At 35.6% G+C, this 15,041-nt stretch overlaps 2 protein-coding genes across 3 annotated transcripts in view; both read left to right on the top strand.

Moving 5' to 3' along the window:
- The first annotated feature begins 1,604 nt into the window (after positions 1–1,604).
- LOC135737704 (type-1 angiotensin II receptor) lies at positions 1,605–2,743 on the top strand. Its single transcript, XM_065255553.1, has one exon. The coding sequence runs from the start codon at positions 1,605–1,607 to the stop codon at positions 2,715–2,717; it is 1,113 nt and encodes a 370-aa protein (XP_065111625.1). The 3' UTR covers positions 2,718–2,743.
- A 2,481-nt stretch (positions 2,744–5,224) lies between these two features.
- Positions 5,225–15,041, top strand: part of mapkbp1 (mitogen-activated protein kinase binding protein 1) — a 56,174-nt gene continuing 46,357 nt past the window's right edge. For both annotated transcript variants that reach the window (XM_065253680.1, XM_065253679.1), the window contains exons 1-2: positions 5,225–5,691; positions 12,484–12,575. In XM_065253680.1, the coding sequence (XP_065109752.1) occupies positions 5,578–5,691; positions 12,484–12,575 (206 nt within the window). In that variant the 5' untranslated portion in view covers positions 5,225–5,577. The remainder of the gene's footprint in view (positions 5,692–12,483; positions 12,576–15,041) is intronic.

Raw genomic sequence — 15,041 nt, 5'->3', positions numbered from 1 at the left:
TCTCTACATATGTAAACTACCGGACATTTAGTCTCTTTATGACTTAAAATGCATGTTTCAATGTGTTTGTGTATAATCTATGTTTGTTTGTTTTTTGTGGGCCGAAAGAACAGACAGAATGTTGAATTTAAAAAGTAAGGGAAAGTTGTGCTGTTTTCTTTTTTTTCAAGTAAAACACTTAGTGACCTGCTGTTTTTTTTACATAGCTAAGACATGTGAAACCAATGAATATGTATAAAAGCTAGATGTTTTACGGCGGAGTCTCTAACGTCATCACCTGGCGACCATCTTACCACAGGCAGCTCGCTCACTCGTAGCATTGAGTTTAATGGTGCAGGTACTTTTAAATGACCAAAACTTGCTACATTTTCTACAAATTTTCAAATGGTTTGGTTTCTTACAAATGTTATTAACGTGGGTATAATTCTGGATGCTTAAACATGTTTCATGAATTTAAATTTTTTTGTAAGTACGCAGTGTCATAGGTACATCTTTGACATTTATAACAAACCAAACCGTTTGAAAATCGGTAGAAAATTAAGCAAGTTATGGTCATTTAAAAGTACCTGCACCATTAAAACTCAATGCTACGAGTGAGTGAGCTGCCTGTGGTAAGATGGCCGCCAAATGCGGACGTTCCACTCAAATGGCCAGCAGCGTGGGCAAGACATCTAGCCTTTATACATATCTATGTGTGAACCCATTTAGAACAGTAGTAATCCAGACTTGCTAATCTAAAAAATATTTTTTCTTTGAAAAACAAGGACAAAAGTGAGATGGTTTGCCTGATCCTTGATAGCAAACCATGGAATTTCCAAATCTGGATAATTTTGATCCAGATTAACTGGTTATTAATTTGAATTAAGTATCATGACAACAGAATTGCAGTGTGTACACTACTACTAGAATTTCATGACATCATTTGAAACGAGTAAAACGCTAAATTATTGGTATCGGCAGATGTCATTCCAAGTGGTCAAATATTGGTATCGACACAGAAATTTTGTATAGGTGCATCCCTAGTTTAAAGCCAAATATATGATCGTGTTAAACAATTTTGTAGTTCACATTGCACTCTGTAATATACCAGAACGAATTGGCATTTAATACTGTCTCTAGAGTCTATCACGTGGTGATCACTAAACCCTAGTAACAAACTCCCGAGAGAGAATAACAACAGGGTTCATATATGGCAGTTGAACTGGTCAACTCAAACCTTTTTCAACTTTGTCAAGGTAAGTTTCATCCATTCTTTCATGGACTTTTCATGCATATGTGTGTTAATTAAATACTGAGAGTCTTAAAAATAAAGGTGATTGATTGAAGAGCCATTTTTGGCTGAACAAAAGATATTAAAGAAATGGTTCTCCTAAGAACCTCTGTCTGAGTGGTTTTTGAGGAACAAAAATGGTTCTTCTATGGCATCGCTTTGAAGCACCTTTATTTTTGTAAGTGTATTGATCCAAGCTGTATTCATAACAGAACATTGAATTTACAAAAGCTCTAAATTCCTTGTTTTGTTTAAAAATGAATCAGATTAAAAACACAGAGAACTAATTTTTCCTCTCTTCAAATAAGCAACAGGATATAAACGTGAAAAGAACATGTCTTCAGTAAACACCAGTGCTGACTGGTCTTTGTCGAAGAACTGCACGTATTCCTATGATCTAGCTTTTCCTTTGGTTCCTTACATGAACTGTCCCTCCAATCGCAAGTATGCTGTAAAGTTCATACCTCTCGTCTTCTGCGTACTATCCATCCTCGGAACATTTGGAAATCTCTGGAGCCTGTGGGCTTGCCTGCGGCCATCCCAGCCTTGGAGTATTGGATCCATAGGGGTCCTGAACCTAGCTCTGTGTGACCTCGCCTATTTGGCCTCTATGGGACCATGGACTGTCTACATCTACTCTGACTACCACTGGAAAATGGGCCGTTCGTTATGCATCGGGGTGAAAATCTTATACTTTGTCGGTTTGACGTCTAGCACCGTGTTCATATGCGCTATCAGCACCGATCGTTTCCTTGCCATCGTCTTCCCTCTGGAATCCAGAATGATTCGCACTACAAAGAACGGCATGTTGGTTTCACTTCTGTTGTGGGCTATCATTGCCTTACTCATTTATTTCAGCTATCCTAACATTTTATTCTGGGTGAGGAAGGATGGTCTCCATGTGTGTGGAGCTGTTATGATATCTAGGTTCAGGACCACTGAAGCCACCTACAATCTCATGTCATACTACTCCATTCAAGTATCCGTCCCTCTGTTAATCATCATTCCATCCTATCTGAAGATCATTGCCCGGATGAAGCAGTTACGACAGCAGTGGGGTCCGGGGAACATGCAAACCCGGGACAAGACCATCTGTCTGATAGGTGTCTTCATTGCCAATTTTTTGGTGTGTTGGGTGCCCGGACAGCTGCTTCACATCGTTGCCTTTATCATTTACTCCATTTTGGATGACTGTAGCAATATCTGCTGGGTTGCATGGGTGGTTAATATGCTCACTGAAGTCTCGCAAATACTATATTGTCTGAATGCATGTCTGGATCCTTTGATTTTTTACATGCAGCAGCGGCACGGAGAGCTGCTGCCAAAAGAAATGTTGGCAAGCTGCTGTAGAAAGATAATAAAGCGATGTAGGAAGAAAGAGTTAGGAGGGCCCACAGGGGAACCTTTCACTGTGATTCAAAAAAACAACGGAAAACATCCGAAATAGTAAAATATACATCTTAAATATTACATGCCCACCCACAGAAACCTGCTTTCACTGCAAAAAATGACTTTCTTACCTATTTTTTTTTTTTGTTTTCAGTTCAAATATCTAAAACTTCTTAAATCAAGATGCATTTTCTTGATGGGCAAAATACATCTAGTTTTTAGACAAAAAATATAATATTTAAGTGAATTTGTGCTTAAAACAAGCAAAAAAAAAAATCTGCCAATGGGGTAAGAAAAAAATCTTGAAATAAGTTTTATTTTATCTTAAAAATTTAATTCAACACTGCAAAAAATGATTTTCAAGAAAATATTTTCTTAGTATTTTTGTCTTGTTTTCAGTATAAATTTATACATTTTTTTTTAATTAAGATCCTTTTTCTTGATGAACAAAATGACCCAAGAAAATAAGTCTAGTTTTTAGGCCAAAAATATAAAATTTAAGTGATTTTGTGCATAAAACAAGCAAAAAATCTGCCAATGGGGTAAGCATAAAAATCTTGAACATTTCTCTTAAACACTAAATTCAAGAAAAATTCAAGAAAAATTTGCTTACCCCATTGGCAGATTTTGTTGCTTGTTTTATGCACAAAATCACTTACATTTGATATTTTTTGTCTAAAAACTAGACGTATTTTTTGGGTCGTTTTGCTCATCAAGAAAAAGCAACTTAATTTAAGAATTTTTTGATATTTTTTTTTCTTGACAATAATTTTTTGCAGTGAACACTTACCCCATTGGCAGATTTTTTTGCTTGTTTTAAGCGCAAATTCTCTTAAATTTTATATTTGTTGTAAAAAAAATAGATTTATTTTCTTGTCATTTTGCTCATCAAGAAAATGCATCTTGATTTAAGAAGTTTTAGATATTAGTACTAAAAACAAGACAAAAATACTAGGTAAGACAGTCATTTTTTTTGCAGTGTTGTTGTTTTTTTGCAAGCATTCAATGTCTTATATGGAATATTCTTATATATCAATATTCTTATATGGAAATTGTCAAGCTTCTTATGTTACATTGCAACATTATTCTGATACAATGTATCTTTTGTAGTCTAAATTGTTTCTTATGCACACTTTTAAAAATGAAGGTGTCTAAACAAGAGAAGGTCCAGAATCTATTGGGGTAGGGGGGTATTTGTTTAGGTGATTTCAAATGTCAACATTGGCTTTCAGAGATCATGCACCCCGCCTTTAATTTTTAGAGTGTGCCGTACTGATTTAGCTTTAATAAATAACGTGTATGTCTTATCATTTCTTTTTGACAATGCAATGCAATTAAATTATGTTATATCCTTGCAAATTTGACTGTGCCCTGAATCAGTCTAATAATAAAGTTTTACATTCAGACCTTGTAGTCGTTTCTTATTCATACTCAGATACTTTATGGTAACACTAGATGGCAGGATTGATCTATAAGAAGATCTGAACAGCACAAAAAAGTAAAATAATAAACGTAAACTTGCAAACCAATAAAACTAGAAAGTGTGAACAAAAGCAAATGTTCAGGGGAGGGTTATAGGGTGTAGTGTTAAATCTTTTCCTGAAACAATTGCTGTTATTCAATTACTGCAGTTTTTAGTCTGAATAGCACAATGAGGTAAATTTGCCATCATAAATCTCAGTATGTCAGTCATAAATACCCACCAACCCCAGGGGTCTTAAACTGCAAAGTTAAAATAGTAGTTCAGTAAAAAAAATATAGTAAAGCAATTATATACCCACCCATATATATGAAGAGTTTGGTAACTTTGTTTTTAAAATTTTGACAAAACATGCTTATTATTGTGTTATCATATATAATTGCTTTTTATTTTATATATATATATATATATATATATATATATATATATATATATATATATAGATAGACACATCATATATAATTGCTTTTAATTATATATTATAAACGAAGAGAATATATATATGAAGAGTTTGGTAACATTGTTTAAAAAATTTGTCAAAACATGTTTATTATTATGTTATCATGTTTTATTGTGTTTTATTGTGCTACCTAGCAGTATTTTTTTTAGTTATGGAGGCTTAAATCAACCAACTGCAGTTTGATTGATATTGAAATGCACCAAAAACGAGATTTGGAACCAAACTCTTCATATATACATAAGCCTATATATAGTATATACACACACACTACATAAAGTACTTACAACCAAAACAAAGTACATTAATGTCATATATAGATTATTAAAATCGTTTAAATTTGGGTAGTGTTGAGGTACGCTTATGTATAAAATATTTTTAGTTCATTAGAATCTGTAGTCCATAGCCATGCGCACGTAAAGTGTACTATGGATAAGGTTTATCTTATTAATATTAATTAGGGCGTACACACGCTTCTCCTGGAGCATATCTTATTAATATTTATAACCAAATGTTTGACGCTATTGGCCAGCTCTCTCCCAACCTCTCCCTTTCAGCCAATAAGAAAACGATGCATCATGTGTCTAATTAATATTCATGAGGCCAGACTTCAACGTAGTGATATTCGTAAAAACACACGGTGCCGGTGACGGTTTTACGGATGGACGTGATTCGCGGAGCTCCGAGACCGGCTCGCCGTCAAACTGCTGACTAAAACATGGTCCATTTGAACAAATGCACGTTAGTGCGGATCACGGCTGCCACGGTAACGGCGGAAGACGAGTCTACCGAATGGGATTTAAAGATCCGCGGTGACGGTTGCGGTGCTTTGGTATAATATATGACATAAAGGGCCGTGAAGAGATCATGTTTATTGTTTCATTGATACGACTGTGATTGTCGAGCGAAAGCTTCAAAGCTGTCGCCGCCGAATCGGGGCTGGAAACATTTTTCACAAACGTTACGGCACATCAAAGCAAGATGACAGCGGAAAATACAACCATTAAAAGTCGGATTAAACATCTGCTCCGAGCGCCATCCATCAAATTAAGAAGGAGCAAAGCTGGCAACAACAAGGAGAATCTCAGTAATAAGGTACAGTAGATAACATATGGACACTCTGTACTGTATGTGAGCTACAGTTGTGAATATATCACATCGTCTCTCGCTGTGATATTCTGCAGGTTAATGCTAGAAAACATTGAATTGGCGTTAATATGTCAGATTCTTTGCTATGCAGGATCTGCAAAGGCATACGGTATACTGTAAGTTCAGTCACTGCAACAATATGAAGGCAATGCTGTAAAATCCACTGACCTATATTTTGCCACATGACACAAATATTTGCAATGCTTGGAAGACAACATGCCATGACTCATGAGGATGCACAAACATCCCCGTTATCTATATGGGACATAGTGTAGATTTAAAAATATGATGCAGAGATCTTAGTTTATCCACATTAAACCTTGTACAAAAACAAGCACGTGTGAAAATATGGGTTGCATAATTAAATATGCATTAGATGTCAAGTCCAAATGGGGCTGTAAAAATATCTGCGGCTGGTCCCATAGTCTTCTGCAAACCTCAAAGCTAAATGTTCAATTGCCTTTTTGGTGTTATTATTGTACTGTAACTGTGACTTATTATATGTGTGTAGTCATCTCTGACTGTTGCATTCCATTGTGAACGCCTGCTTATTTCTGCAAACCCTTGGGTGACTGTACTTCCTTTCTACACATCATAAAATCCCTGTGACTTTTTGAAACATAGCTGAATGTGTTGAACATTAAGTTGCATATAATTTGTTTGTTATAAATGATATACTATTCTTAGAGTTAATTGTAATGTTGCTAATACTTGAGCAAGCTGTTAACCATATGTATTGAACTTGTAAATCATCCTGTTTGTGCTAAAAACAGAATTAAGTTGTGCTTTTTTCTGATATCTGACTTAAGAACTTTGGCTCAATAAATCATAAAACCAGCAAAAAGATCCACAAAAGAGCAACTTGAAAATCTTCAAGTCTGGGTGGGCTCTTCAATTAGACAGCCACAGAGAACCTCCCAGCTGCTGCATAGCAACACCCTGGCAACTTTCCATGACACCCTAAATTGGAGAAGTGATGCACTGAGTTTTGCAATGGCAAGCAAATACTTTAATAATAATTTTAAAATATGACAAAATTGAGTTAATAGGTTTCTTACCATTTTCTGCTCACTGACCATCATAAACTATTTAAACATTTATGCTTTGGTAGAGTTATGGATTTGTTGTACATAGGCATGGGCCGGTTACCAGTTTCAAAGTATACTGAGGTTTTAAACAGTCAAGGATTCAAAACCACTAAAATGTTCTGTGATACCGTCTCCAAGGTATGAGCTGTGTTTATAAAAAAATCATTAAATCATTAAGTCATGTGATTGATTTGATGTTTACATTTAAAGGTATTGGGGAGGATTTTCTTTTTCCGGGTGGATCATCAAGACTATTGGTCCTCCTAGTTGTCAATCAGGAGTGTTGCACAATTAATTTTTTTTTAAAAGTGGAGAAGGCGGTTCTTTTCTAAAATTCAAGAAAATCATCCGCTACACCTTTAATATACATATCGAAACAATTATAAATTTTTTAAAAGCATATTATAATTTAAAGGCTTTAATTTTACCTGGCATTTGAAAATAACACATTTAGTGTTGCAATGGCAATACCGCAACACAGTGAAACAGTGGCACTTTTGCTAAAGGTTATCAAACCGCTAAAATCTTATACCGGCCCATGCCTAGTTGCACCGCACTATAATAATAAAATTCCCTTTAAAAATATTAAATTAGTCAGTGATAATACCTGCTGCAAATAAATAACCGCACAAACATTTCATGCATTTGGCTAAAACATCAGTGATATGATGACTACTCCTAAAACAAGTTTGAATATATTTATGTATTTATTTACGTTTTTGACCGTTTTATTTATAATAATATGAATAATATAAAATGAGAATCCGCAAGTATTATACGTTAATCAAATATTTTTTTATACTTAATCTTAGGCCATTTACGGAAAAAAATTGTTTGTTTACAGAATCCGTTAAATGCCACAACGATTTTTGTTTTTAGCAAAGTCCTCTTAACTTTTTTCCCACCAGTGTTTTTAACAGAAATATGGATTGCTGGAAAAACTTGCGTTTCTCTTAATTGACGAGTTAACTTGTCAATGGCGGGGAAAGAGTTAAGTGCTCGGAAGAAAAACTAAATGAACAACGGCGCACATAGGCCACAGAGGTTTAACGAATATATTAGGATATTGACAGAAATTTTGAGCTTTGAACCTTTGTTCAGAAAGGCGACTTTTTTAGAAGTGGAGAATTTTGCATAGTGGGTCAATGACATGATATTAATTATTTTTTGGTCGTATGGTTCAATTAAATGTAAAAGGGTTACATTTTCAAAATAAATTTGCAGATTACTTGCATAAATAATTTTTTTTAAAGGACCAAGTCTAAAATTTCTGGTTTTATTTAATTTTGAAAGAATATTTGGGGGATAATTGCAAAACTGTTAATGTGGTGTAACCAGTCTGTGTCAATTGGTGTAACTAGTATTTTTTAAAATGAAAATATAAATATATGCATATAAAAATGTGTAATAAAATAATATCATCTAGTTTTGTGAAATATGATTTTTTTACATACATTTTTACATAATTTGTCAAAGATTATTTAGAAAACAGAGCTGTTTTCAGTATATGTCAGGACAAATATTACAACAATGCATTAAAATGTACATTTAGAAATAACTAATAAAATGATGGCATGTAAGCATAATCATAAAAAAATAATTTTAAAACATCAAGGTGGATAAAATATTTAATATTTCTCATTCTTTGGCACAATTAGCGATTACACCATTTGATATTTTTAGGTCCATTCACTCTTAACTTTTATAAAAATGTTGCAAATGTAATTTTTTATTGCATAAAATTAACATAAATACACTATGTGCATTACAATAAACCTGATGCATGCTTTTAAAACAAGTTTTTAAAAAAGATTTTTGAATTTCTCATCTTGCCAAACCCTTTTTGTCACTGACCCATGTACTTCAAGGATTTTGCAGCAGTCAAATTTGTTAAATACCAATTAAATGGTATTAACGGGGCAGAAGTTGCTCGGAGGTTCATGTAGGTTGTCTACAAATTGGAAGCTTGACTCCACCTGTCCAAGTGTCGAGGTGTCCTTGAGCAAGACACCTAACCCCAGCTGCTCCCGACGAGCTGGATGGCGCCTTGCATGGCTGACACCACCGTCGGTGTGTATGAATGAGTGCTTGAATGTGAGGCAAAATTGTAAAGCCTTTGGATGGCCATAGGTCTGTTAAAAGCGCTATATAAATGCAGTCCATTTACCGTTTAAATGTCAAAAGTGACATTTGTTAAAATAAAGCATTTTAATTTCTGACTAATAACCTTTTCACTGGCATTAAAGTTAACATAGAATGATTGAACGGGGTATTTATCCTTGTTCCGTGATGTGACATGTAGACAAAATTTTTTTGTTTGGGGCTGTAATGCCGTAGAAGCTTCCTAAAAACCTCTCTCAGATAGCTCTATTAGCGTGGGGGATTTTAAACAAGTGGTTTTGCACCTATTTGGCTCCCCCTACTGGCTTAACTTGCAATCTCATTACTGATTGGCTGACTTTGCTGCCACTCAAAAAATTTAGCCAATTATTTTAAAGTGGAGGGGCAGTGAGATGCCTGTGATGTCATAAGCATCAGTTTTTCAGATTGGGCCGTTTTCTGGCTGACATTTCTAAAAGAGGAATTTCTATGAGACTGAGATGTTTAGCATGTCTAGAACTTTGTGTATGTTTGTGAATGCGGGTAGACTACCATTATTCAACAAAGACAAGGTAAAAATGGTTTTTCATTCTCTATCCCCTTTAACGTAATATTGCTGAACCTATACATAAGAGTCTGATAAACATGCTTATTTATAAGAAAACATGTCAGATGCATTTTGCATCTGAGCTCTCCATATATTTAAGGGCTATACGGAACAACTTCAACAAAGGTGTCTTTGTTCTGTGCAGAAAAATATCAGCTCTCTCTATTTTACTGCCTAAAGCAGTTAAGAAATCTCTTGTGTGCATAGCAAAACAAAAGGAGCTGAGCTTTTGAAAGACAATATACTGTGTATCTGCTGTTTCCCAAGGTTCGCATACTGTGTTTAGCATCAAAATCAAAGACTTTTCTCTTGGTGATGTGTAGTTCATTGATTTCTAGCTCAAGGTCTTTGCGTTCCTCTGGGTTTTTTACATGCAGGGGTTGCAAAATGTTTCTGGAACAGCCTTTAGCTCAGAAATTCCCATCAGAGATCCTGAACACGAAATCTGTCTGCATTGGAAATGTATCCTTTTTTCTGTTGTTTCAGCACTTTAAGGCACTAATAGACAGTGTCTATTCAAAACATTTGTGAAACAATGATAAATTATGGCAGAAGCCACAATACTAGTTTTATTTGCCTATATATAATACTGTATCTTAAGCCTAAATTGTGGTTATATATTGAGGATACATCCAACTTAAAGACTACAAGGATAATGAATAAATATAAACTGTGTTGGAAATCTTTGAAACTGAGCTTGCAAATTGTCCTAATGGCAATGTCAGTCTATGGATTTCATAAAACACGTTGTAGTTGGTGGAAAGTCAATCCACATTGACCCCAAAACAAATTTGGACACTGAGTGCGTTTACATGCACAGAATAAGCGGATAACTATCAAAAATCTGCTTATTAACAAAAACCGTCTATGCAGACAACTGCGTTTACATGGGACTTTGAGAATTATCAGGTTTCTCGCAGGCAGTGACGTCACCGCCTATAGTACATAGTAGTCGATCAAAAAGCCAACGGCATACCCTGCTGAAAAAACCAGCATACCAGCAAGACCAGCATATGTTGTGTTTTGGTGCTGGTTTGCTGGTGAACACCAGCTAAACCAGCATCAGCGCCAGCATTAGCACCAGCTAAACCAGCAACAAACCAGCATTAGCACCAGCTAAACCAGCATTAGCACCAGGATCCCATGCTGTTCGTACCAGCATATGTTGTGTTTTGGTGCTGGTATGCTGTGATCACCAGCTAAACCAGCATAGACCAGCATAATTCCCATGCTGGTTTGATGCTGTTTTTTTCAGCAGGGTATCTGTCTTAAGCTGTACTGTTGTATCTCTTCTCGTGTCTGCAGAACCTGTAAATGTAACATGAGCTTCTATTTTCACAGTTTCTCTGCCAACTGCTTTAGTCCAGCGGAGACTTTTATGCGTTACTTTGCGCTTTCTTCCGCGTGTGACGTTCATCTTTCATATGCGGGGACATGCACACATGGACAAAACTGTGAGAAAGCGGGTTAAGGTGTTTACATGCCACGCGAAATCGGCGTAATGAGCAAAAAACTACCTGTGCCGATCGGTTTTTGCTTACGCCGTTTATGGGCTTTCCCCGATTAAAGAAAACAGTTTTACGCGTTTACATGACCCCACGTGTTATCAGTTTATTAAGCATAATCGGCGTAAGACTGTGCATGTTAACGCACTCACTGAGACCTTGAAATGTTTATAACAAAATACCTTATCGGGTGGCATTTGCAAACCAAAACTGGTCATTTTCTCATAGCTAACATCACTTTTTTGAGTTTTATTGCATGCAATGAATTTTAACTAGTTCGTCCCAAGTGATTTTTAGTGGATTTATGAAGTCAGTTTGCTTAAGTTCACGCAGGTGTCCTAGATGGGTAGTTTATGTTCCACTGGTGTATGACAACCAGAAAGTGTCCAAATACTTTTTACAGTAAATGATTAATTAGTAAATTTCACTTGCTTTTAGACAAGTGTGGCTCAAGTGTCCGAACACTTTATGCTGCCCTGTACGTGACTGTGTGATGTTCCTGGTCTGGGTTCTTCTGTTGTGACAGGGCTTTATAAACACATACAGTGAGAAACTGAGATGTCAGGGTTCATTTCACAAACCAGATGTTGTTCCTCTCAGTTCTCTGTTGACCCGTATTTAAAGTGCTTGTGATTGATGTGACAGAGACTTCTCAGCTTGGATGTGGCCATGCTTGCTTTGAACAGGCGACCAGAAAGACTGTGGGGTTTTAATGGATAAAGGTGGCAGATGTTGTGCAAATAGATTCAGATGTTTAGTAAGTTTGTGTGATGTCATGTAGACATTCAAAACAGACAGCGCTCGTACATGTGCGCTTGCTATTTGTTTAGAGTTTGATGTCATTGTTCAAGATGAAAACCAGCATAACGTGCAAACTTTCGTGTCTTACCCCTTTTAGACAATAATTACAAAACGAGTACATTATTATTGTCTGTTTTACAAAGTAATTTCATATGAAGTACATTATTCATTACGGTTACTCAGGATTTACATACAGTAATTGTAGTGTTTTGGCTCATGTATTTGTTGCAGTGCTAATGTTTGGAGTAGGTTTCTGTGTTTTATAAATGAGTTTGTATGTATGACTCAACCTGTCTTGACTCGGAGCAGTTCAACTTTAACAAAGGATCATGGAAAATATTAAACTCATTATTTCCATGCAAGACGACAACAGTGTTTTGGACCATTATGTACTTGTGGAGTCATGTTGTGCATTTGAAATGTCCTTTTTGAATGCATATTAAATGGTGTTTAGATTAAAAGACACATCAGTACCTTTGTTTCAGTAAAAACTTTACGTTTTCTCATCATACAGTACAGGTATGTTGCCCCAAAATTTTATTATTTTGAGGCATTAATCATTGTAGTCTGTGAACGGTTGTTTTTTATCGTCCATCCATAACTTTAGTCTGCACCTTTTTCCTATGTAATACCACAGGTGACATTGGAGAAAGTTCTGGGAATCACTTCCGCTGGGAATCGGGCTTTGGCGTGTGATCCACACTCGGGGCTGGTGGCCTATCCAGCCGGGTGAGTAACTCAGTTTTTATTTATGAAAAACCATAAATATCCTTCGAGAGCCATTGGGATTATGATACACGACAGCGAGTCAGTTCTCACCCCGTGGGTAGTTTTTCATCACTTTGAATTTAATTGCAGTGCCAAACACCTTTCAATTAGATGGTTAGTGCCTAATGACAATGCATTACGACTTTGCGAGTCATATCATGCATAACTTGGCATACAGCTAGACTTATGAAGAAATGAGAAAATGAGAACGAGAGCACTGATAGGAAAAGAGAGAACAGATAACAGTCAGATGAGGGATCTCGGAGGGAAATTGCATGTGGTACAAACAGGAAGTGTCTGCAGACCCTGCATATCCACTGCATATTATCCTGAGGGTAAGTCGGGCATGTTACAGAAGAGAGAAAACATCCTGTGAGCACACAATTTTCTCCTTAGGGAACAAATTAGGCCTTATTTAGATATTTTTTGAATTAGGACAGTGGCCAAACATTTTTTACACCGGGGTTTGTCGGATTTATATCTAGACACATCTGCATTACTCCATTTACAAAAGTACCATGGTATTGCCCTGATTTTTAGACATTGTAATATCTTGTTTTTTGGACATTTTTATAATACTCTGACTAACCAAAAGCCAAATATAAATACCATGGTATACGAGTTGAGCTCCTAATATATTACCATCACACTACCTTCTTATAGCTGCTTCAGTTTACTATGGTACATTACAGTAAATTTTTTAAGGTCATCCAAAAAAAACTTTCTTTCCTGATCACATGGTGCTTCTAATCTGATTAGCTAGTTAAGATTAAGTTTTCCGTGTACATGTGAAGAACATTCCATACACTCTGTTCATTTAATGAGGAGAAGAGTCCGGAAATTAACTCTTTCACCGCCAGCGTTTTTAAAAAAAAGTTGCCAGCCAGCGCCAGCGTTTTTCATGATTTTCATCAAGTTTAATGCCTTCCAGAAAATGTTTTTCTTTAAATATATAAACATACAATATTCCAAATGAAAGAACAGACCCTCTGCTTTCAAACAAAAAAAAACCGTTTCAGTGGTTCTTTTGTAATCAGCTTTTGAATATGGGTAGGTTTCTGCAAAAACACCACATTTTGAGCAAAAAGCAGAGATAATTCCATTTTTGTGACGGACTTTTCATAGAGATCCCATTCAGAGCGATTTTAAAACAGACACGGTTTTAAAAAGTTGCAGTATTGCGGAAAGACGGAAAATCTCGTCATTGGCGGGGAAGCGTTTTCTCTTAATTGACGAGATATCTCGTCAATGGCGGTGAAAGAGTTAAGAAGGGTGGGATTTTGATTGGATCATAAAAAGTGGTCTACATAGGCCATCATCAAAAGGAAGGGTTAAAGACTTAGTTATGTCAGCTTTTTTCTTTACAGTAATATACACTGATAAATTGTAATTCATAAATTAGTAATAAGTATTAAGATATATGGGTCAAACAGGGTTGGTTTTAAAGGTCACCTAATATGAGAAATTGACTTTAATGCAATGTTTGAAAATGAAGCGTTTGGTTCCAAAACGCGATAAACGCCATTTTTAAAAAAATTAGTTACTGACAAAATCAGTATTTTATCAGGTCAGTATTAAAAAGTAAATTCTTAATTTTACGCAAAATCCAATATCCGCCGTGTTATTCTGTCATCTTTTCTCCCTTTTTTCCAAACCGCAACAACCGCCAGTCCTCCTCCTCTGCAGAATGCAATAAATCTGCTTAACAAATCACAGCGCACCATTCCACGCATTGTAAACAACAACGGCGGCGCTTTGAATACACACAGAATCCTAGTTTTACTCATCTGCTTTGTACTTCGTGACCAACAAGCAAACAAAAACAAAATAATACTTTTGTTGGCATTGATAAACCTGTGGTGGTTTTCTGTGGCGTGGAAGAAACGTAAGCCATCAAAATCGAATAATTTACGTGAGAGGCACTCGGGAGACGCGAAAATGCCGGCTGTTGCTTGTTCTCACACGATATGACACGATATGTTTTTAATATGACAAAGTAGTCAACTACTTACAACTTCTACAACAGTCAACTAAATGAATATAACATGGCAATAATGAATGCACATTTGTCATGGATTTATTGCATTTTGCGGAGAAAAAAAATAAAAAAATTTTTTATAATATAAATGTTTTATAATAAATAATAAAATAAAGATCGCTGTCAAAAAAAAAGTTCAGCGACGACGTCCCAAGGAAGACAGCAGCAATGACAGTGTTTTTAATATGACAACGTAGTCAACTATTTACAACTACTACAACAGTCAACTAAATGAATATAACACGGCAATAATGAATGCACATTTGTCATGGATTTATTGCATTTTGCGGAGAAAAAAAAAATCTTTTTTATAATATAAATGTTTTATAATTAAAAATTAAATTCAATTATGGATTTGAATTTTTAATGTTATTATAACCTAAAGATGC

Source organism: Paramisgurnus dabryanus, chromosome 17 (assembly GCF_030506205.2).
Source record: "Paramisgurnus dabryanus chromosome 17, PD_genome_1.1, whole genome shotgun sequence".
Lineage (NCBI taxonomy): Eukaryota > Metazoa > Chordata > Actinopteri > Cypriniformes > Cobitidae > Paramisgurnus > Paramisgurnus dabryanus.
This window is presented reverse-complemented; position numbering and strand designations above follow the sequence as displayed.